The 23,508-nt window shown below is 41.9% G+C and overlaps 1 protein-coding gene across 3 annotated transcripts in view; it reads left to right on the forward strand.

Moving 5' to 3' along the window:
* The window catches only part of Cers6 (ceramide synthase 6), a 248,819-nt gene that overhangs the window by 155,105 nt on the left and 70,206 nt on the right, over positions 1-23,508 (forward strand). For all 3 annotated transcript variants that reach the window (NM_001399362.1, NM_001399363.1, XM_087653543.1), the window contains 2 exon segments: positions 19,549-19,599; positions 23,258-23,350. In NM_001399362.1, coding sequence (NP_001386291.1) covers positions 19,549-19,599; positions 23,258-23,350 — 144 coding nt within the window.

Consider the following 23,508-nt stretch of genomic DNA (forward strand, 5'->3'; position numbering starts at 1 on the left):
GCCTGCAGTGAAGTGACTCTTCCCACCTCAGCTAACCAGACTCATATTAGTGTAATGAGAATTTTGTTCTCTTTAAAAACACAGATTATAGGAATGGGTTTTTGTTTCCATCCCAGGTGTGGGATGCGGGCCGCTTCAGATTGTCCATGGCAGCTGACTGTTACGTGACTGGTGCTCTAGCAGGGGCATGATTTTGCCAGCAACAGTTTCTGTGATTCTGTGAGTTTTAAAATTCTGGGTACCTTTCCGAGGGTAATGCTGTGACTCCAAGGAATATACATGCTGTTGGCGGATTGTTGGTTAGTGGTTGGTTGTTGTCCATTATGGTTTGTTATGTAGTCATGTACAAAGGGAAGAAGAAATTAGATATTCTGATGTCGAAGGTGAAACTTGAACTCAATTGCCCCTAGTCAACAGGAAGTGGTCTAATGCGAATATCTCCCTCTTCGCCATCTTCCTTTTTCTCTCCTATCTAATGTTAGGGAGTTCAAAGGGTGGGAAAAGCGTAGAAGGAAAAAAAAGGACCCACAAAGTAGCAAAAGTCTGGCTACACTAATCCCTCACAGGTGTGTCACAGAGTGTTCTTTCCTAGGTGGATGTAGAGCCTGTCAGCATAACCATGACACAAATAAAGGTAGAAACAAACAAGCAAGCAAAAAAAGAAAAAAAAAAGGCAATAAATGCATAAAACAGAAAGTAGCAGTGAGTCCTGCCATGACTCCAAAGTTGTCATTCACAAAGCCTTCCTGGCCACTCAGTGACAACCCCTCCCACACATTCCTTCCCACTTGCTATCTTCAGATACCATTGTGATAACCCCTGTTGGGTTTTGCTTCTTTTGTCCCTGATGACTCTTCCCTCACTGGAGCATCTTGTTTCTGTTGTGTTCATCCCTGTATCCTCAGCACCTGGGACCTGCGCAGCACGGAGCAGGTGCTGGAAAAGGGAATTTTATTGAGCGAATACCTGGGAACGCTTCGGAAATGTAATCATCCCAGGATCGAGTTTGATTCTTGCGCTGTTTGTTCAAGTACTGCCATTTAAACAGATATAATCAAACTGGAAAGCGGAAAAAAAAAACAACATGGTACAGCTGGCTGCCAGCTCCATCTTGTTAGTTTTGTCACAGCTGCCAAATTCTCCTATATTTAGATAGTTGTTTAATTTCTTCCTGTTTAGACCAACTAACTGTAATTTTCCTCTCCTTGGGCATCCTCTTTGTTTTTCCAAGGAAGAAATTACAATGAGCCCCACTATAAAACCAACTGATGTTCCCATGATTAGGATTACTTCCGTCCTAGCTTGAGTTTTGTTCATAGGAGCAGCACCTACATATGTGCATTCTTGCTATTGCCACTGTGCTTTTAGTTAAATTAGCGCCTGTAGCCAGTTGTATTTGAAAACTGGGAGTCATTCTTCCAAGACAGAATCGTACGCTAGCCTGGGTAACTTCTCACTCAGTTCATATTAGAAAAGGTGGATTTTACTACAACCCTAACTGTTAACTGAGTCCGTGAGAAGCAGGCTACAGTCCATAGAACCAGAGTTTGGGTATAGAGTAAGGGACTAGGTAAGAGACGTAGGTCTTCCTAGAAAGGGTAATTTACGTAAGTATGGATGAGTGGGGGTGGGGAACTGAAACAGGAAGATGAAGTTAGAAATACCAAGAGAGATTGCTAAAATTAAGGACCTTTCGACGGGTAGTATGGAAACCTAATATAGTAGAAGCTTCCTAAAATAAATACATATATGAAAGAAATCTAAATGAAATTTCGAAATAACAGGAGAGACAGAGTCCCAACTGGACATCTTGTCACTAAATGAAGCTTGCAGTAGCAGGAATGGGTTACATATATTTGAGTTGTTGGCCAAAAGGGTCCTATGGAAGTCCCCAGACAACCCAAACTATTGCCAAAACTATGTTTATCTCCACAAACTGGTGGTAAGGCGATAAGACCTACTGCTAAAGACAATAGACACAACTCACTGAACAGAGAAGTTGAGCTGGTATCTACATAGAAAACACACACACACACACACACACACACACACACGTGTTCTTGGTACCAGAAGGAACTCTGCACACTACCAAAGGAGAAATAAAAACACCAACCCAGCTATAAACCCTTTGATCTGTAGTAATGCCCTACCCGCAAGCTCTGCTAGTGTGGTGCTTTGTGGCAACAAAGCCTGTGGGAGTAATGAACCCATACCTGGTTTGACTTATGGCCCACTCCATGAGATAGGATCCAGACCTGACCATGCTGGGTTGACCAAGAACTTGAGACTAAAAACCCAAGGACCTAGGGTAAAACCAACTGCCACTGTCCTACTAAAGGAACATTGCAAGAAAATGACTCCTTTTTTTTTTTTTTTTTTTTCCCGGAGCTGGGGACCGAACCCAGGGCCTTGCGCTTCCTAGGCAAGCACTCTACCACTGAGCTAAATCCCCAACCCCAAGAAAATGACTCCTAATGACATTCTGCAGTACTCGTAGATCAGTGCCTGGCTCAGCCATCAACAGAGAAGCTTCCTCCTGTAACAGATGTAAACAAACGCAGAGGTCCATCCAGACAATATTCATAGAAGAGAGACCTTGGAATACTCAGCCCTAAAAGGGGTTTCCCCATCAAATCTTTCCCCCCAGGGTTCAGGGAGCTCCACAGAAGAGGAGGCAGAGCTAGGGAGAATGAGGGACACCAACAAAACAAGTTGCTCTAACACAACAGGACTCACAGAGGCTAGGGCAGCATGTGTGGGGCCTGCACAGGGCTGCTGCAGATGGAGTCCTAGAGCTGAAAGGATACATGGTCTTGTATGCTGCATCTCTAACCCAGATGTTATCTCCAAATGATGACCACTGGCAAATGATGATTTACTTTTCTCCAAGGGTCTCTTAATAGCAAAACAAACTACTCTCAAGAGTATACGGCCTGCCCTACCATCCATGGCCAACAGAAAATTAACTCAGTGGTACCTTGGAGGTTCCTTTTCTTATAAGCTTATGCCAGGACTCACTCTTTCTTCCTTCCTTCCTTCCTTCCTTCCTTCCTTCCTTCCTTCCTTCCTTTCTTTCTTTCTCTCTTTCTTTCTTTCTAACTTTTATCACTTTTGTTGTTGTTGTTGTTGCTGCTGTTTTCAGTATATCCCTTCTCCCTTCCTCCCTTCCTCCCTTCTCTCCTAGATCCACACTCCTCTGTTCCCTTCAGAAAAGAGCAGGCCTCCCAAGAATATCCATGAAACGTGGTGTACATAACAAGATAAAATAAGACTAGGCACACACCCTTATATCAAGTCTGAGTGAGGCAATACAATAAGGAAAAGGGACCCAAGAGGAAAGATTCAAAGACGCCCTACTACCACTGTTAGGGGTCCCACAAAAACACCCAGCTAACAGCCATATCATATATGCAGAGGACCTAATGCAAACCTATGCAAGCTCCTTGACTGCCTCTTAAGACCCTATGAGCCCTGCTTATTTGATTCCATGGGCTGTGTTCTCCTGGTATCCTTGACCCCTCTGGCTCCTACATTTGTGGGTCTGTCTTGTGCCTTTTCTTGAGCTCTTTCCTTCTGCTTGTTTGTTTTGTCGTGTGTGTGTGTGTGTGTGTGTGTGTGTGTGTGTGTGCGCGCGCGCGTGCATAGGCGTGCACTTTTTGTTTATTATATCTTATTATATTGTATTATATATTATATTATTATCCCTTAGAAACTTGTTAATTTTCTAATGAGAGATGAGAGAATCAGGTGGTTGGGAGGGGAAGCAGGGAGTTATTGGGAGGAGTAGAAGGAAGGGAGAACATAATCAGGGTATATATTACATGAAAAATCTATTTTCAATAAAAGAAATATAAAAATAAACATGACAGATTTATTATCCCTATAGAGTTAAAAATATTGTCATGGCATCAAAACCCCTCTAATTACGAAATTTTAGACACTAATTAAAAATCTAGGATGGCGTTGTCATTTGATACTACAGTGCATTTCTAAAGTAGAAATTGCATGGTAGCCTGAAACGAGTTTTCTAGATAATACTTCCTGATGATAACAGAATAATGTGTTGTCTCAGGTCATTTGCTAAAGCTTGTTTACATTGGAGCCTGTAAAATGTCATTTCCCTGTTAAAGGTTGCTTCATGTATGTAATGAGCCATGCATGGCCCTTTGAGTGTAGAATGAAGCCATGAAGCCATTTGTATACTTTAGCCTGGTGCCTGATAACTCCAGCCTGGTTCAATTTCATGGACTCTCCAAGCATTGCCAATTTTTGCTATAATAATAGCCCTGTTTCTCACTTGTTTGTACAAGGAAGTTCTGTAATTGATAGTGTGTATGCCTGGAGAACCAGGCAACTGACATAGCAGTAAGTGCAGCCCTGGGGGAGAATATAAGTTGAATGACAAGAGAGCAAACATCAATAAGTTCATATTATAGAGAGCAAACTCAGAAGTACACTAGACATAAACAAAACAAAGAGGCATTCAAAACCCAGAGGGAATATTCCACCTGAGTGGAGATAGTCTGCTCAGGCAGATAGTGCCACTGGTTGCCACTCTTTTTGTTTATTTCCTATTAAATAGAGTGATAATTTTGAGATAACCCATTTTAATATCATGCTGGTTTCATTAATCACCATCCATTCTCTCTCATTAATTTTAATAGCTCTCTCTACTCATTGATGTTTTATCACACATTCAGAAACACTCCACTGTATTCAAAGTCCAGCCCCCTTGACATCACTCAGCTGCATCAGTCTGTCCTACTTGTACCTTGCATCCCTTCCCTTTAAAAGCTCCTTACACATTTGGGGGAGATCAGACTCTTTGAAAGGAGGGAGATATGTATCATTGAGATCCAGAAGTGATGATCAAAACTTAACTTTTTGATGATCAATTCTTTATAATTAAGTTGGCAGCTCATAAGATAATTTCTCTATACTAGTTAGAAGGTAAGTAGAATATGAGGACTTACCACTCATTTAATGGGCAGAGGTTGACCAGTTGTCCTTTTAGTACTAAATAATAATAAAAACAATTTGTAGTCCTTTGATTAATTTTAATATATGGAAGTACCTATAAGAAAAGGGAGGCAATTGTTTTCCTATTAAAATAGTGGCAAATTTTCATCACAATTTAATTTAAAAATTTTTAAATCTGTAATAATAAGCATAATAATGGGATAGAAACCTCACAGAAGACACATTGAGAATTAGTTACCTCCTTTATAATTTTTCTCAAATATTACAAAATCAGACCAAATATGCTTTTTATTTTCTTCATTACTAAGAATTCTCTGTTGTATTCAATAAAGGTGACAGCTTTATACTTCAAGACATCTACATTCCAGTAGATAAAAGGTCCTTACAAAAATAACAAAACAAAAACAAAAAAACAACAACAACAACAACAAAAAAAAAAACACATCGTCCTAGATTAGAGGTTTCCTTTCATGGAGACAAAGTTGACAGTGTGGCCGGAGTGTAGCAAAACAGGTTTGTCTTTTGAAAGAAAAAAGGAAATGTGTCAGTGTAGCAGTAAATATTTTAAAAAGCCACTAGAACCCCCAGAATTCCCAGGGACTAAACTACCATCCCAACAGAACACAGGGGTGGACCTATGGCTTTATCAGCATAGGTAGTAGAGGATGGCCTTGTTGGGCATCAATGGGAGGAGAGGCCCTTGATTCTGCCAAGGCTTGATTCATTCGATGCCTCAGTGTAGGGGAATGTCAGGGCGGAGAGGTGGGAGGGAGTGGGTGAGTGGGTAAGGGAGCACCCTCATAGAAGCAAGGGGGGTGGGGCGGGATAGCAGGTTTCTGGAGGGGAAACTGGGAAATGGGATAACATTTAAAATATAAATTTAAAAATGCAATTAAAAAATAATTTAAAAAAAAGTTACCATCCCACACTAGTGCCAGCTCTGGCGAGCCACATGGCATCTGCAGGGCATTTTCATCTTAATCAGCAAAGCGTAACCGCTAAGCTCCCAGTCCTCATCCCACACTGTCTCTGGCTACTCTCTGAGCCTGGCAGCAGCCTCCCTCCCTCTTGTGACTCTCTTATTGAGGACTCTGCTCACATTCCCAGCATCCACCCCCTGTGGTTATAGTCACAACTCCCAGTAACCTGTTAAAATCAAAACTCAATAAGCTTGTAATTTATCAAACAGATTTATATCTTAAGTTCTCATTTCACAAAACATCTGCACAATAAACTCACAACCAATTGATAATATAAACTCCCCATCTAGATAAGACAAATTGTCCTCTAAAAATCCATCCCTTATGAAATATTCATAACTACCTGTGGCCCTTTAAGGCCACACAGATCTGGGTCATCTTTCTCCTCCACCATCTTGGTTCTTCTTCCCCTCTCTCTCCTCCCTTCAAAACTGTGCCCACCTTACTTTTTTCACTGCCCAGTCACAGGCCTTGCCTTGTCTTGTGCCTGCCTTCACCTGCATACAGACCACAACCTACATGTCAGGATATGGTCCAAGAATGGAGTTGTGCAAGAGTTCTGAGTACTTGTGAGAAAACACCAAGAAATTAAGACAAGAGTCTCGTGACCTCACAACACAGAATTATTCATGGAATGTTTTTTTGTGCTCCTCCAGGCATAGCGGATAGGTGTGCTTTACTGCACCTGTTATTATTCATGTGCCACTGTGGAAAAACATAGTATCACCATGTGTGGCTTGTCCTTATAGTTGTGCACCCCACTCAGTGATTCTTCTTAACCCTCAAAGTACTAATTGTCAGATGTCTGAATAAGGCTGGCTATTGCATAAGACATTAGTCTGCTTCATGTTTAGGCCCCACTTTCCCAGGAGTTTAGGGAATGTGGACCTTTATTCTTAATTGGTTTGAATCCATGACTCATGCAATTTGACATAGCCCTTGGAGGCTCCCAGGTATGGTACCCAGGCATGGTAACAAAATAGTGTTTTTTAAAGACTAGTGAAGTTTCATGTACACGAGGTCAAGCTTAGAGTGCTCTATATTTTGAAGAAAATGGAAGGAACAGCTTTTCACTTCCTTTTAATTCAGTCTCTTAAGAAGTTGATTTTCCCAATATTGATGGTGTCACAGATGTCAGAGACCTTGAGCCAGACTCACTGCAGTGATCATTTGCAAGGGAAGGTGTGTGTAGAGGGTATGAAGTGGCTCATGCTGTGATATGCTGCAGCTCCCGGCTTCCAAGACATGCTGTTCTCTAATGCGTTGTTTTGGTTTGGTTTTTGTTTACATGTGTCTGTTTTTTTAACTTTCTTTTTGAGGGGAGTTGCTGGGGCAGAGGGCAGATACAAGAGGACTGGGAGAGGAGTGGGACCGGGGTGCATGATTGAAACTCACAAAGAATCAATAAATAGTTAAAATAAAAATAAGACGACGGAAGACGCATACAGACACAAAAGAAGGTGGATTTTACTTATGTAGGATTTAGTTCAAGGTAAAATTATGTAAAGGAAAGCAAGGATAACTGTGAAAAATCCTTTTGGTCGTTTCTTGTTCTCTCCTACAGCTAAAGGTCAACTAATTGTCTTTTGGGTTATGACGTCAACAGAAAGAGCCTTCCTCCACTTAACCTGATTGGTTTGATTCTGGCTTTTGTTCGAGAAGGTTGGGGGAGGGGTGCATCAAGCTGAGTGCCCAATACTATTAATGGAACCATACATATGGTGAGTGAGATTGATCTGAATAGCTCAGGGCTCTCTTTTGTTGGGAACAAGGGCTCTTGTAGATGGAATGTATCTGTCACCAGGTGTGCCTTGCATGGTCTGATAAGAGTAGCAGGAAAATCCAATGGCTTGAAAGGCACAAATATATAAAAATATATGTGCATGTTTAAAAGTTCCCCCCGCCCCCCAGTAGGAGTTGCCTGGAACATCTCTGTCTCCCAAGGTTGTCAGAGGCTTAATTCCTTCTCTATTTGTTGGTTTGCCAGCCTCAAAGCTGTAGTTGGCAAACTTCCTAGTTTGGGAACCTTATATTTAACAACATCAAGCAATTATATAGAATTTTAGAGAACCTTCTTTATTTTATTGATGCTAGACACTGTGGTACCTATTAACACTTGCTTGTTGGAAGTTAAGACCGAAGGACTTTTTAAATTTTTTTGAAAACTTTAAATTAAAAAAAATTTAACAAAAAGTAAATCATTTAATACAAACGACATTAAAAAAAACTCTTCAAAAATTAAAAAAATCGTATGGGCTTGTGGTGTTCTTCCTTAGTACAGAGCAACTATACTGTTATTGCCGTTCCTACAATCAGTCAATTGTGAGATGTTGTCTTAGTCGAAGAAATTTAAATGAAGTGTAGACTCCTGAGATGCATAATTTAGTGAAGTAGAAAAATGTTGATGGGTCTATCAGGGGATCGAAAATAGAATTTCCCCTCTTCCTGGGAAGTATTTATTTGATTTGAAAGTATTGTGCAAGGAGCCTTACTCTCACAACTAGGACATGGTTGAGGGAGGCTCGAATTTGGGTCCTGTCGCTCAGGTCTGTTTCTTTATAGCTTTCGTGAGGTTCCCCATGGCATCTCACACAGCACCACTTGTATCACAATTGGGCCTGGCAGCAGGAAGAGGTCTCTTAATATCAATTTATTTTTCACCTGCCTCTTCCTGCTGGTTTGCATGGCTGTCACTGAGAAGCAATGCCACGTAGCCTGCTGCTTCTCTATGCATAGCAGCTCCCTGAATAACTGATGGTGAGGGAACCCAGTACCAGAGAACCTGACGGACAAAACATATATTAGAGACAGTTTTTAAAACTGAAAAGTAATGTTTTCAAAGAAGTTGAGTTCAGTAGAGGAAACACTCTCCAAAGGCCACAGGAAACAAGTTTCTGGAGGCAGAAAGCCAAGACACTAGAGCTTAGAAGTCTGGCCGGCTATGGAGAGCCAGACAGTGGGGCTATATGGTTAAGACAAAGAGGTAAATAGTGGCTAGACTGTTCATAGCAAGGAACATGACCTGGAGTGGTCAGTAGACAAATGAAGAAGTCTTTCTTGCATGGTCACAGTGGACCAAGCCAGCAGCAGTCTACAGTGGCAGGAGCCATATTCTACTGCCCTATCAGAAATGAGGACAGAGTGCTAAGTTTTTTCCTCCCTGGAGAGTAAATCACGAGAAGCAGTGAATAGAATAAATATTGGAGCTATATCCAGCTTCATAAGACGAGGAAATATTTTTATTTTCTCTGGAAATTCCTCTCCCTTATCTAGTGACACTCATCCACATGTCTAATGGCTTCCCACCATACAACACTTTCCAGGAGAGTTTCCCTCCCACTACAGCCTCCAGGGCTGGGTTTAGTGTGTACTACTTTCTTGCATCTTATGTTTATAGCTATTATACCCTATAGTGTACTTGTTTTAGTTGCCTGGGAGATGGCAAGATTCCCCAAAGATAGAGAGCTTGCCTATGGTGCCCTGCTGTCTGCCAAGGTGACTACTTCATGTTAGCTCTTCAGCAAACACACGGGAGATTGCATGCATACAGAGAGCTCTACAGAAGCACAGAAGCGCCAGGGCTTAGTCGGTGGTTTAAGAATAAGGAAGAGTTGGTGAGGAGTCTCTCTCTGGGCACAAGAATGAAAGTTAAGGCTTTGTGTTATATTATTGGCTCATATCAGTCTCCCCTTCTACTAAATTCCCATTCTGCAAATTCAGTATTAAACTATTAATAATGTGCTTATATTTGAAATAACCTATAAACACAGAAGTGCTCCAAAGGCCACTATTCCCTGGGCTAGCTTTAAATTTAAAGCTAATTATAATTATTGGATAATTTGAGAGTGGCAGTATATTATTAATCTCTTAATGCTGCTTATAAATATAGAGCAAATTTCTTTTATAGCACCATTTGAAACTCTGGACTTTATCCGAACAAAACTTGTTCACTGCAGGAAATGGCTAGATACAATAACTTGTAGAGTTTAGTATTGATATACAAACAAAAAAAAAATCACCGGAGAAAATCACTACTCAGGGATAACTAGTAAGCCGCTATATTTTAGGCTGTGTGTGTGCGTGCGTGCGTGCCTGTGTGTGTGTGTGTGTGTGTGTGTGTGTGTGTGTGTGTGTGTTCATGTAGAACATAGTTCCTTCTCCATCTCAACAGTTACTATAGCCAAAGATTCAATCAGTTATTAATAAAAATAATGCAGAAGGTTACACATGTACTGAGCAATGTTCTGAGTCTTCAGAACACTGGACTATAACACTCACTGAGCATGCTCATTGGATTAGACATTATGTTTTGTCTATGGAGACTTTAAACTATGTGGGAATATAAGTAATAGTATATAAGCAAGCAAAGGCTACCCCATTTTATATAAAGGTCTGAGCATCCATAGATGTCAATATCCTCAAGGAGTCATAGAATCAGTTCTTTGTGGATATTGAGCAAATAGAGGGTGTGCTCTACATCTTAAACATGTTGTATATTCTCCTTGTGACCAGATTTTCACATAAAATATACCCGTTGTATTAGTCCTCCTTGGCACACATGGTGCTAGCATAGCTGGGATAAACGTGATATTCCAGCTGTGCCACCTCCACCCCTCTACTTTGTCCAGAGCTGTGTAAAGCAGCTAGGCTCGGGAAAGTACAAGCTAGAAAAATGGAGAAGTTAACAGTTTTCAGCCAGTGTAGGGTGAAAGGGATGAGCACATCACAAGTGCTCTGTGTTGGAACTCTTGCTGCTGCCTGTGGGGAAGAACTGCAGGAACTTTCCAGTAGAGCCAGATGCTGCCACCTGCAGCAGTAGTCAGCTCACTTCCGAAACCCAGACCATGTGTCCCCGTCTTCTGTCTTACTTTCTCCTCAACAGTCTGCATCCAGTTCTTCATCCCAGCGTCTGCTCTTAAAGGAGGCCAAACTCCGAGAATCTCCACCTCATATTGCTGATAATTATATTTATCCCAATCCTTTATTGTTAGAAAAAGAACTGTAATAAATATTTGTGTACCAAATACCTTTACAAAGAGGCCTGATGCTTTGTGCTTTTTAAATATATAATAAATAAATATAATAAATACTGGGTCAGAGACATGCACGTTTTAAACGCCCTTGACACATGTTTGCAGAATATTGGTTTCTCTTGACACTGATGATCCCTGGTATTAAGCTTGTTAAATATGTTCCAGGCACTGCAATGAAATAAAAATTCTGTCCAGTTTGTTTTATAATTTCTGATATTAAACTATAAATGTATTTTATTTAAATATTGCGTGTCTGTATCTTTGCTCCACTTTTACATTGTAAAATTACATTGTTTAATTATCTTAGTTTAGGAGCCATTTACATATTAGAGCCATCAGTCCTTTGTTACGTGTTGTAAGTTGTTCTAAAATTGTGCTTTGACTAATTTATGCTTCTCAGTAGCCATTATTGTCGCCTTCGTTCTCACATTCTTTACTGCACTGCATAGCTGCCATCTCTTCTGTTGACATTGTCACCCTTTTCTCCTCTCTCTAGCTCGGCAGTTCTCTACCTGTGGGTTTCAACACCTTTGGGGATCAAATGACCCTTTCACAAGGGCTGCCTAAGACCATTGCATATCAGATATTTACATTACGATTCATAACAGTAGCAAAATTAAAGTTATGGAGTAGCAATGGAAATAATTTTATGGTTGGGGGTCTCCACAACATGAGGAGCTGTGTTAAAGGATCACAGTGTTAGGAAGGTTGAGAACTGAGAATCTTTCATATTCTTTCTCCTTCGTCTGCTCTCTTTATCCCTGCTTCTTCTTCTCAGCATGGAACTGGACAGTGCATCAGGATTCGTGCTGGTTGTTGTGTAGAGACGTGTCCCTCAGCATTGATGGAGGTGACCAGTCGTGCTGATCTTGAGGAGCACAGCTAGTGTCCCTTGTGACTTTAGATGTGTTGGAGACCTTTAGTTGAGCTGAGGCAGAAAACCTGAGGTTTCCTGGCAGAAAGCAACGACACTCACATTCTCTTATCTTTGTTTCTCTGATAAAACCTTCACAAAGGCCTGAGACCTTCACAGAAGCCTGAGGCCATCATAGTGACCCTGTGGCCTCCGGGCCAGGGCTAGTGTAGGAATATCTTCTACTTTTGTGTGCTTGGAAGCTCTTTAGATTACTTTCAAAATTGATCGCAGAATGTGCTGAAGATCTAGAAGAACGGGATCCCTTTTAAAGACTGATCAATATGAAAGGCATATGCTGTCACAGGATTAATTCCAAATTACATCTTCACATTCAAAGCTAATACAGATGCCATGAGCCTCCAGGGAGTGCTACCACTTTGTTTTGTATATTTTTTAATTGTGTATCTCCAGGCCTGGGGAAAAAAAGAAAAGGATGCTTCCTTATATTCTGCTGAGTGGTCCAGGCCACTCACTACTGACAAGCCCAATCTTTAGGATGAAAGACTATTAAATACATACAGTTTATTTGCATTGTTTTTGAAACATGAAATATATCTTTTCATTCTGTTTTAAATTGCAGTAAACTCTGGATTGTTATCCTGAATTGATATGACTTATAATAAAGTGTACAACTGAGTATGTATGAAGATTTTCACTGTTTACATAATGTAGATGTTAAACATCACATGCACACACATACACATACATACATACATACATACATACATACATACATACATACATACATACATACATACAGGTGAAAAGTGAAATACAGAGATGCTAAAAGATCAGCTCAATGGGTGTGACTGAGCATCAGAGTTAGATGTCAACTTCTCAACGCCAAGGTGAGATGTGACGGGGGTAAACCCATCTCGTGCGTCAAGTAAATGCTAAGCTTTCACAAAAAGAAAAACACAGTGTTGTGGGATTTACAGATCAAATTCAGCATGAACAAAGAATGATTTTTTTCTAGTGTAAGTTCACTGCCAATGTGAAAGTGTATTTCTTATGTCTGTTTTTTACAGTAAGTCTTGAATACAACCAAAAGGTATAAGGGTAAAACATTGCTTGGTACACACACACACACACACACACACACACACACACACACACACACACACATACACACCATTACTAATACATATTAACTCAGGGAGTAAGTACTATTTTAGCATTCCCAGACATAATCTGAAGAGCCATACATTTATTATTTAAGCTTTACAGAGAGGACTCTATTTTTAGTCTGACTTCCTTTAGTCATGTGAAAACCAGAAGGGAGTTTTGTTTGGTTTTTTGTTTGTTTGTTTTTTAAGACAGGGTCTCACTATGGAGCTCTGACTGTCCTACAGTTCACTGTGTAAATCAAACTGGCTAAGGACTCAAGTCCCCTTGCCTCGGCCTCTGAAGTTCTGGGATCAAAGATGTGCACCACCATGCCTGGACAGAAGGGAGTTTTGATAGAGATAGGAAACTGAAATTTTGTGTCTAAAATGCTAATTTTAGATATAGATCGCTTACCTTTCACATCATTGATAAAGCAACCCAAAAATCCATGATCTTCTTAATTTTGAAAAAACTACTATTCCCTGAGCTTTAGTACTCACTATTTCTTTTAAAAGTATGTATATATGTATGTATATTTGTATGCATGTGTATGTATGACTATATTTTTATTTAATCATTAAGCCCTTGCCTGGCAAACTGTATACTATTTTCTCTGATTATTTAACACCTTTTCTCCATTCAACCTAAACTGACACAATTATTTCATATGGTAAAGTGGTCAATCAGACCTTAATCTATTTTTATGTTAGATGCATGATGGGGTGTCTATATGACAGATGATATGAAGAAGCACAATAATACATACTCTTTAAATAAAAATTAAAAGAGTAATTATCACTCATGTCTTTCTATCTGGTCTCTATGCAAATGAAGGCTTCGGGGTAAGCCCCAGCAGTGCCCAAGTCTCCATTCTGCTGCTGGGATTGGGTTTGTTGGGGGTGAACAGACCCACAGATGCCTCCTCTGGGCCTCTGTATTATTGATGGATGGGCTTGCTGTTCTATTGGTGTCTTCAAGCAGATGTGCATAATGTAATGAAGAATCCCATTGTACTTTGTGGTTTAGATTGAGGGTGTTAAAGGTAGTTTTTTACATACCATAATGTGACTTTCGTTTTAATAAGATACTTCGGATGTCAGCTTAAAACGAAATCTCCGTTGATTTGTAATTTAGTAGCTGGTAAACATCATTTGGGAAGTGTGGTCTTTTAGTGTGGTGTAACTTTTAGACTGCTGTAACAAAATACACGGCTGGCTGAAATGTATTCCTCACTGCCCTGGAGGCAGTAGGCTCCTAATGAATGCCTGGCAGGCAATACTGTCTGGTGAGGGCCGACAGTATGCAGATGGCCACCTTTTACTGAATTCGCCACAGACTCTCTGTTCTGAGCATGTGCGCCGAGAGGAGAGAAGCTATATAAAGGATCTGTCTCAAGTACAGTGATGGCGGGTCTTAAAATATCAGCATATCGGTCCAGGATGATAACACAAATCACCTCGTGGTGAAGTTTTAGAAATTAAAAAGGATAGTGTTGATTCGCCAGCTGTTGGCCAATTCAGATATGGAGACAGTAAGACCAAGTATCTCACTGGTGACTGATAACATGGAGCCCTCAGTGTAAAAGGCCTGGGTGGTTTTCTGTAGATTAAATGGGATTCCAGAGGTCTTTTCAGTGTAACAGCACTCAGTGCTATTAGGTAAGGACCACACACACACAAAGTGGAAACACATTCTGAATGTCTGCGCGGTGCTATGATTGCCTAGTCTCTATGCACCCGTAGTACCTGGGGGTGCAGGGGAGGACATTGGGAGGACAGTGCACGAGCCTGGTGAGCTTGAGTTTGCCGCTCACTCTTCCGTATCGACCACCTAGGTACCTCCCCTTTTATTACCGTACCCCGCCAACATGGGCTCTAGAATGACACTTTGGTGCATATACTAAAATGTGGGCTGTGCCAATGTGTGTGTTTGGGATGTGTATGTGTACTCAGATAGGAGCGATATGATAGGAATGTTGTTTATCTTACACAGACAGGTAAGCAGACAGGGCCTGGCAGGGAGCCCCCACACCAGTCTCAACAAAACAGCCATCTCAAAGCCAAAGGTGCTGCTCAGTTTCCATTGTCTCCCTCCAGCGGTTATGAAGGAGTGTGACAAACTTACTTCCTAGCCACTACTAGGAGAAGCATCCTAAAAAGCTCTGCTCACAGCCCTTCTGCTGGAGGCTAGATATACAGGGGCTATTTTAGCTGGGTGAGAGCCACTGCCTCCAGCAAAGATTCCCTGCTTCAAATGCTATTTAGAACCAATCTAGTTCATCTGTGCTGAACTGTGAAGTAACAATGAGTTGTTTGGAATCAGCCGGTTGACAGCCTGAACTACCTTACCACCAAATAGGGGCCATGGTCTAACAGTGCCCGTTTCACTTGGGAGCCTCAGAAATATGGAGTTCCCCACCAGCCCCAGTCAGATGTACTGATTCGCAATCTGTATTTTGGCTATTTGACAAGCTTGCTGTGTCCTTTACAAATCTTTTAAGGCAGGCACCCGCTAGCTGTATTACTTTGTACATGGATTAAGTGAGATAATGTGTTCAGGTTACCCTCAGTCTGTACCGAGCTTCATAAACTTACATGTTCAGGTGTAAGACAGGAAGAGGCTGCCCCTGAGCTTCCAAAACAGTAAAAATTGAGACTTACTGAAGTTCTCAGATTTTTCAACCTAATAAAAAGTATTTTTATTTATTCTTTGAAGACATCATATATTAATTTGGTAATATTTTGATCATATTTGTCTGTCACTGTTGTGTTTTATACAAAGACAAGGAGAGAAGGAATATGTTTGGATGTGTAGTCTGGTGTGGGGGAAAGGGGGCCTCTACAGGCCCATGCTGAGGCACCCCTTCCCCCTGAGGGACCAGCCATACATGATGGTATGGCATAGAATAGAGTTTATTCAGAGCATGGGGAAGGGAGAGGGTAGTAGAGACAGAGAAAGGCAGAGAGAGAGAGAGAGGGCAGCCTGAGCACATGGAGAGAGGGAGTGAGGGGAATGGGGAGAGAGGACAGAACAAGAAGGCAAGAGAGAAAGAAGGCAGCAAAAAACCCCTTTTATAGTGAGTCAGGCACACCTGGCTGCTGCCAGGTAACTGTGGGGCGGAGCTTAGATAAAATGCTAACAGTCACTACCTCCCAACTCCCCCTAGGTGCCTCCCACCCAGTCTTGTTCCTTACTTCATGTCTTTTTAAAAATGTATTTATGAAGAATTTCTTAAACGGGTATTGTATTTCACTCATTTTCTCTCCATTTCCTTCCTCTAACTCCTCCCATGCCCTCCATTGTCCTCATATCGTTACAGACATACATATGCTTGCTTGTTTGTTTATAAAGACAATCTGATGAGGCCACTTAGTGTAATTCCTATCTGTATGTATTCAGAGATGATCCCTTAGGAGCTTCACTTGTCCCTGGAGAAGACTGTCCTCTCTTGACAACCATTAATGTCAGGAGATCAGTGTGAGATAGGCCTGTGTCTTCTGCAGAGGGCAGACAGGTGACAGGACCACTGAAGCCATGGGTCTAGATGCTGACCGTCCAGGGCACACATAGAGAAGCTTCGGTTTTAGAATGAAACATAATGCTGAGAAGCTGAGAGAGGAAGAGAAGCCCTGGGTGCTGGGTCTCCCTGTGTCTGATGTCCTGCTTGCTACAGGAAAGGATGACCATGTCAAAGAGATCTGTGCTTCTGTCTTGAGGGGCAGATACACTGAGCCCGGGGGCTTGAGAGCTATATTTCCAGAAAGCTCTTCCAGGCCTGCTACAGGCCTCACATACTCCTGTCATTTACATTCAGGACTTGCTGACCTGTCTACTTGAGCAGAGGTGCTGAGGCTGAGGGAAATGTGCCCGTGACATAATGTTCCCCTGGGGATCTTCAGCTAATTGTATAAATGACTTTATCAGAGATAAAAGCAGTAAATAAGATCGTACTGCACTCTAAAATAGATTTTATGCTATGCCCACATTTTTAAAACATGCTTATGTATGTATATTTAAAAATAAATCTATTATTTATATCTGTATGACACAGGGGAAGAAAAACAAAAACATGCTATAATTAAAAATGTTGATGCTGATGAGAATTTAGTTGTTTTTATCTCCATTCTTTTCTGTGCTTTCTAATCTCCTTCAATGAACATGCATTGTCTGTATGGTATAAAAATGTAATAACGTGCTACGGTTTTGTAGCTTCTGTAGTATTTTTATGTAGTTCGTCTCATCTGATCTTCATCCCTGCCCTGTCTTAGTTCATTTTCTAGTTGTTGCAAAGAGAGAGCAAGGCCACTTGTAAAAGAAAGCATTTAGATGGGGGTGTGTTTATAGTTTCAGAGGGTGAGTCCATGAGTAGTGGAGGGAAGCATGGTGGCAGGCAGGTAGGCCTGGTGCTGGAGCAAGAACTACGAATTTACTACTACATGGTCCACAAGCTGGAGGACAGAGAGTCTGGGCAGGAGGGACTGAGAGACTGGGTCTAGTATGAGCTTCTGAGACCTCACATCTGCAGTGGCACACGTCCTCCAACAAAGCCCCACCCACCTCCTTATCCTTCCCAAAAGAGTTTCACCAACCAGGGACCCAGAATCAAATATATGTGCTATTAAGAGCCATTCTTATCCAAACCACCACACACCCCACAGTCAGTCAGCAAACATCAATGGTACAGAAAAGAGAAAAGGAAGTAGGCACAACCTAGATGCCCAGGAAATCAAGGACATCGAGACTACACAAGGTGGATGGTGTTGGGCCAATAGCAAGTGGAAATCAGTCAGAAACAGAACAACTCTGTAAAGAAAGGAAGCAGACAGAAGAAACACAGAGACAGCAGATGTAAGGGAGGAAGGGCCCCTCAGAGTCTGTATAGGACACACCCAGACACCAGATTCTCAGCATCCGAAAAGGAGATGCATAAGCTTGGAGGGGCAAGCGAAGGGGTGCACTGTGTGTGTGTGTGTGTGTGTGTGTGTGTGTGTGTGTGTGTGTGTGTGTGTGTGTCTGTGTCTGTGTCTGTGTCTGTGTCTGTGTGTGTCTGAAGGCAGACCTAAACAAGCAGCAAGCAAGCAGGTGGGTTGGTTTGTTTTGTTTCTTGGTTTTGGGGGTTTTTTTTGTTTTGTTTTGTTTTGGTTTTGTTGTTGTTGTTGTGTTTTTTTGAAGTTTGTTTGTTTGTTTGTTTGTTTTTGTTTTGTTTTGCAGGATTGGGTTTTTTAAGGAGAAAAAGGAAGTGTTGGGGGGGGGGGGCGGGGGGGCGGGGTCCTGTGCTGGAGTGAGTTCGTAAATCTTGAATGGACACATTAACCAAATGGTGAATTTTGATTGTTGAACCTTGGTTTGTTGTTGTTCTTGTTGCTTTGTCTCAGGAATGAGTCAGTGGCCAAAAGACTGAATGGACCTTGGGGTCTAGCTTTAGGAAGCAACCCTAATGGGTTTTAGCTACGGGAAGAAGGGTAAAGAGCAAGCCTGGTCAGCTCCACATGTGCCGTGCTCAGGCCTGTGTCTGACACGCCTGTTAGAGAGCCCTTGAGCAGACATTTTAAATTCTACTTCACAAAACAGCCCTTTCTTTCAGCTCAGTTTTATCAGACTCACAGACAGGACACAGCGACCATTTCAGCAGGGGACCACACAGTCTCTATTTGATTACAGTTTAGGCAACACTGAGCTACGTGACTAGGAAGGTTTTCCAGACTCAGGGCCTGCATTTACTTACTGAAAAAAAATATCAGCAGCTGTTGTGCTGATTGAGTGAGTTAGTGTACACGAGTACCACTGCAGCGGGTTAACGCAGAAAGGGCCTAACAGGAATCAGCTGCCAGGAGCTCATTGTCTCCATCCCTGTGTTCCAGAAGTGATGATAGAGGTGAGGAGTCATAAGAACAGTATAGGTATATCACATGTACAGGGATGGGACGTGTACTACCGAGTTGATGGCTAACGGTGGATGAGACATGTATTTGAGGATGTTGTTTCTGATGTCGTTGGATGGTCCAGCTCTCTGTCTGTCTCAATTCAGATCAATCCATCTATGGTTGTTAAGGTGTTTGGGATTTGTGTGGATACTTAGACTTTTTTTAGCACTGTATTTTTTTTTATAAGACAAATAGTTGACCGCATGAAGACTGATTTGTCCTAGAGATGTGGACCACAGGTTGAAAGATGGAAGGTCTACCACAGGGAGTCCTGTGAATCATCCTGCGGAAGCGAAGCATGGTGGTTGAACCCTAGTCAAGGCATGAGGAAGATGGCTTTATAGATACAGCCTGGGTGTTCCAGGGCAGGCTGCACCAGTCGGTAGCAGTGTTTTTTCCATAACTGAGATGGATGGTTTGCATCTGGCTCTGGAGGCACAGCTGTTGGGGTTGGTACACTGCAGGGATATGGCCGAGTGACAAGCAGAATATGTAAATCTCCAGGTCTAAGAGAGAGCTCGGTTCCAGAGAGAATGTACAGCGTGATGCCTGTTGTTTTAATAATATTCTAAAGCACGTAAAGTCTATTTCTCTGTTATTTTTTTCAGACCCCTTGGTTGTGGAATACAAGGCACTGCTGGTATAACTACCCTTACCAGGTAAGGAAGTCTGACTTCCAGGGTTTACAGACTGGGAGACATTCCTTTGGTCAACTCGCTGGTGTCAGGCAGGTCACTGACATCTCACCATCATACCTGATTCTTAGTGCCGACCATAACCTGGTGAACAAGACTTTGTGCATTCTTACTGAGGTGCATAATTAAAGTCTGGCCGCTTTAGCAGATGGAATAAACCCGGAAGGTTGTTGGAGAACAAGATGTCACCACTTGACTGAGTGGCTGGTTCCTGTTTCTCAGTACAGAGGGCAGTCTGAAGGCCTGCTGGCAGAACAGCCTTACCCCCACAGCAAATGGGAACTTTCCAGTGTGGAGCTGGCTGGTGCTGGCCGGTGCTGGCCTGCTGAGTTCTGTTGACTTTGCAGCTTAGAAGTGGCCTCTAAAGACGAAAAAAAAAAAAAAAAAAAAAAAAAAAGACGTGAATCGCAAACCACGCCTTGGTCTCCGAATGCAGGAAAAAGTTCTAATGACATCTCACATGGCTGAATTGTTTCAGTAACTAAAACAGGAGGTGGTGGTCTTTGAAATTCAGTCAGAGCCCTGAAAAGACTCCACCCTTTGCTGTTCTTTTGCATCTCCTTATGAGTTCATTACTTAGCACAAAGTCATCCCTAAATCAACTAATATTGGAATATCAAAGGTGGGACCTGGAATTTTCTAGTTAGTCGGGACATGTCCTGTAAGGGAAGCAAATGGAACTAGGTATTGTACCGAGCCCCTTCAGGTGCATTTGGACTTCCTGGGCGCATAAGGCTGGTGAGGAACACATAGTCCATGCCTTCCCTGTTACCCACAGAGCTGCAATGGGTAGAGGCTGACACTGTGTACTCCTTCAAGGCTAAGGGTGAATTGAAATAGAATTCCACTTTGCATTTGAATCCCTTAATTTATTTAGATTAGGAAAGAATTTACATAAGCAGCAAGATATAGTTAGAGAAAGCTGGGAGCCCATGAGATAACTGTTAGAGACTGAGGTTTGGCGAGCAGAAACCAGCCACTTACCTAACTGGCTGTCTCAGGCCCAACCATACTTTACTCTCCATACCTATCTACATTTCTACTTAAAAAAGAGCACCAAAGGGTTCTAGAAACTTCAACTGGACTGTTGGCATGCCAGCCACTACAGTGCCCCACATTTAAAAGGTAAATTCTGCAACATGAAAGACATTTCAACAAATGTCATTTAAAATGTAACACTTAACCTTGTTTTTAACTGTAAATGTAGCCTAAAATAACTTTCGAATTCTGCCTGTAGCTGAGAGGTTGCTCGGATTCAGATGAATGCCTAGGACTGTAGCCCAGAATGTAGCTGTGGGCTGTTTTTCCGACAGCACCATAGATTCCACACAGAAAAAAGTCTGAGGGGGCTTGGAGATAAGGTTATATTTAAAAGTGGGAAATGCCATTAGGGTGGAAAGAAAGATACCCCACCTGTGTGGATTTGGTCAAGAATGGTCTTCTCCTAGTAAGGCATCATAGCCCAAAGTGAGTAATTCAGCACAGCACTCCCCAAATTGAAGATAGACTCATGATCTCTGACAACAGTGGTTTAGCCTTGACAAGTGCCAAATGCTAATAAAAATTAATGACTTACTTTGTGTAGGGGGCATAGGAAATTAAGTAGCATACATGCAAGTATAATACTTTGTATAAGTCATATGTATATAAATACATAGAGCAGATTATAGCCCAGAGTTTAATCTCAAGCCTTTAGTGCACTCTTAAATATTGAACAAGCCTATGAAATATTCATTATGTCATTATATATTACGTAAGTAACAGGATAGATTTTTAGGTGAAAAATAGTAGTGTTCTTCAATTTTAAACATTCCCTCCTTTATATGCCTGTTTGTTACGCATGTACGAATTCCATACGGATGTGTATTTTACGGATTAAAGTAAGACAAGGTTATATGCAGTTGACCCTGTACAGCCTGTTACAAGGGGCACGCATACACGAGGCAGGAGAAGTCTAATGCAGAGATCAGGGCCTCAATAGCTCTGAGCCCTGGATCTAACCTTTTAACCTGCGTTAATTGATAGCAATTTTCTGTCAGCTATATAATCTAGATGAGAAACGAGAGTAGTAATTTTACAGATTTCGGGATGCTCAGTGAGTCATGGGAGTGTGTTTCACCAACTGCCGAGCGGCTGGTGAGTGCTGATTACTGAGATGCTCTTGCATGAACCCTGCACTTCCAAATGTGATCTGACTTGTCCTGTGACCCCTCTGAGGCATTTTCCCAGATGTGGATGCCAGAGGTCAGAAAATTTCATCAATACCAAATTTGACCTTAGCTCCAACCTGGACCATTTTCCCAGACTGCGTTGCTGACAGCATTTGCCTAAATACCTTGCTAATGCCTTTCAGTCTTAAAGAGACACATCAGTGGGAAGTAGATCTCTTTCAAGTTACCACTGAGCACCAATGCTTTTTTCAGTCAGTGAGTCACAGAATTTTGCAGGAAGACATTATAAGAGATCTATTCACAAGAGTTTCCCCTCTTGCCCAGCAGTCCTCCAACCTTTAAATTCCATCACATTGAATATCACGCTTTACCACATGGGTTTGCAAGACACTAGCTTTCAGGCTAGAGTAATTTTCCTTGTCCGGTTCAAAACTCTAATATTCTCATCCTACAATGTACCTCGTCAGAAATATGAGCAAGACACAGTTTCCCTTGATGCCTGTACTGAGCGAGTAAAGGCTATCTATCTTGTGATAGCTGTCCATTATGTTGTGATTGGCATATGGCACATATAACATTAATTTCCTTTACAGTATGGAGTGGTGCCTTCTGAATGGTGGTATAAATGTATTTGAAGAGCTTTAGAGTTTTGTTTTTAATTATTTGAGTAAACCAAGACACTTCATTATAGCTCAGTAAAAATAACTAAAAGTAGCTTATCAAAGGGTTGTTGAGAAAACTTGAAATTTTACGTAACTTTTTGTGTGTATGAGAAATACACTTCACCCACGCTCCTGTCTCCCTGAGCCTCTGAAGCAGTCAGAACAGGCATTATCTTCCATCCCTGGCCCCGCCATTTTACAAGTGACTTTACTACCAAGCTGTGGAGCTGGGCCTTCCTCTCACATATCCTGGCTGTCTGCTTAGTCAACTATGTTGGCAGCCTTCCTGCCCCTCTGACCTTTAAGTAAATATTTCAGAATCATTTGTTCTGAATATAGCATCATATTGAACAATTTCTAAACACACACCTCTCTTGAACTCGCACTTCGTTGACCATTCCGGAAAGCATCCCTGCCACCCACTTGTTCTGTGCTTTGAGCTGTCACAACAGCTGTCCTGCGTGTGCTCTAGAACATGTCTCCAGTTGTCTGAGGGATCTTGTAGCTGCTGTGTGTGACAGAACCAGAGATGCTGTTGTTACGCTCAATAATGAATTGAATCCCAAACTGCCATGGTAGCTGATGCTTTCTGGGTTTGAGATGAAGTGGAATTAATGTTCTCTAAGTTGTGGTCTGTAGGCAGCCTGGAGAGTACCATTGTCTACCAGGAAAACAGTGGGATTGCATGTGTTCAGCATAAGCCTGGTTGACCAGTTAGCCGTGAGCTTTTGGCTTTTGGGATACAAATTGGGTTTCCTGTTAAATGTAACTCTTCTCCTTTTTCCTCAGCCACTCACTGCTGACCTCCACTACTATTACATCCTGGAGCTGTCGTTTTATTGGTCTTTAATGGTTTCCCAGTTCACAGATATCAAAAGGAAGGTAAGAGTCCTGGTGTTACACGGGCTTGGATTAAGGCGGGTGAAGGTGTCAAAGGCATCCCTGAGCTCTGGTTAGCACCAGTTCCTCCACTGTTACAGGAGTTCTGTCTGTCTGTGCTGCTTTTTATACTCCCCACCCCTTCCAGTCTTACCTCCAAA

Source organism: Rattus norvegicus, chromosome 3, assembly GCF_021556685.1.
Source record: "Rattus norvegicus strain SHRSP/BbbUtx chromosome 3, alternate assembly SHRSP_T2T, whole genome shotgun sequence".
NCBI classification, from domain to species: domain Eukaryota; kingdom Metazoa; phylum Chordata; class Mammalia; order Rodentia; family Muridae; genus Rattus; species Rattus norvegicus.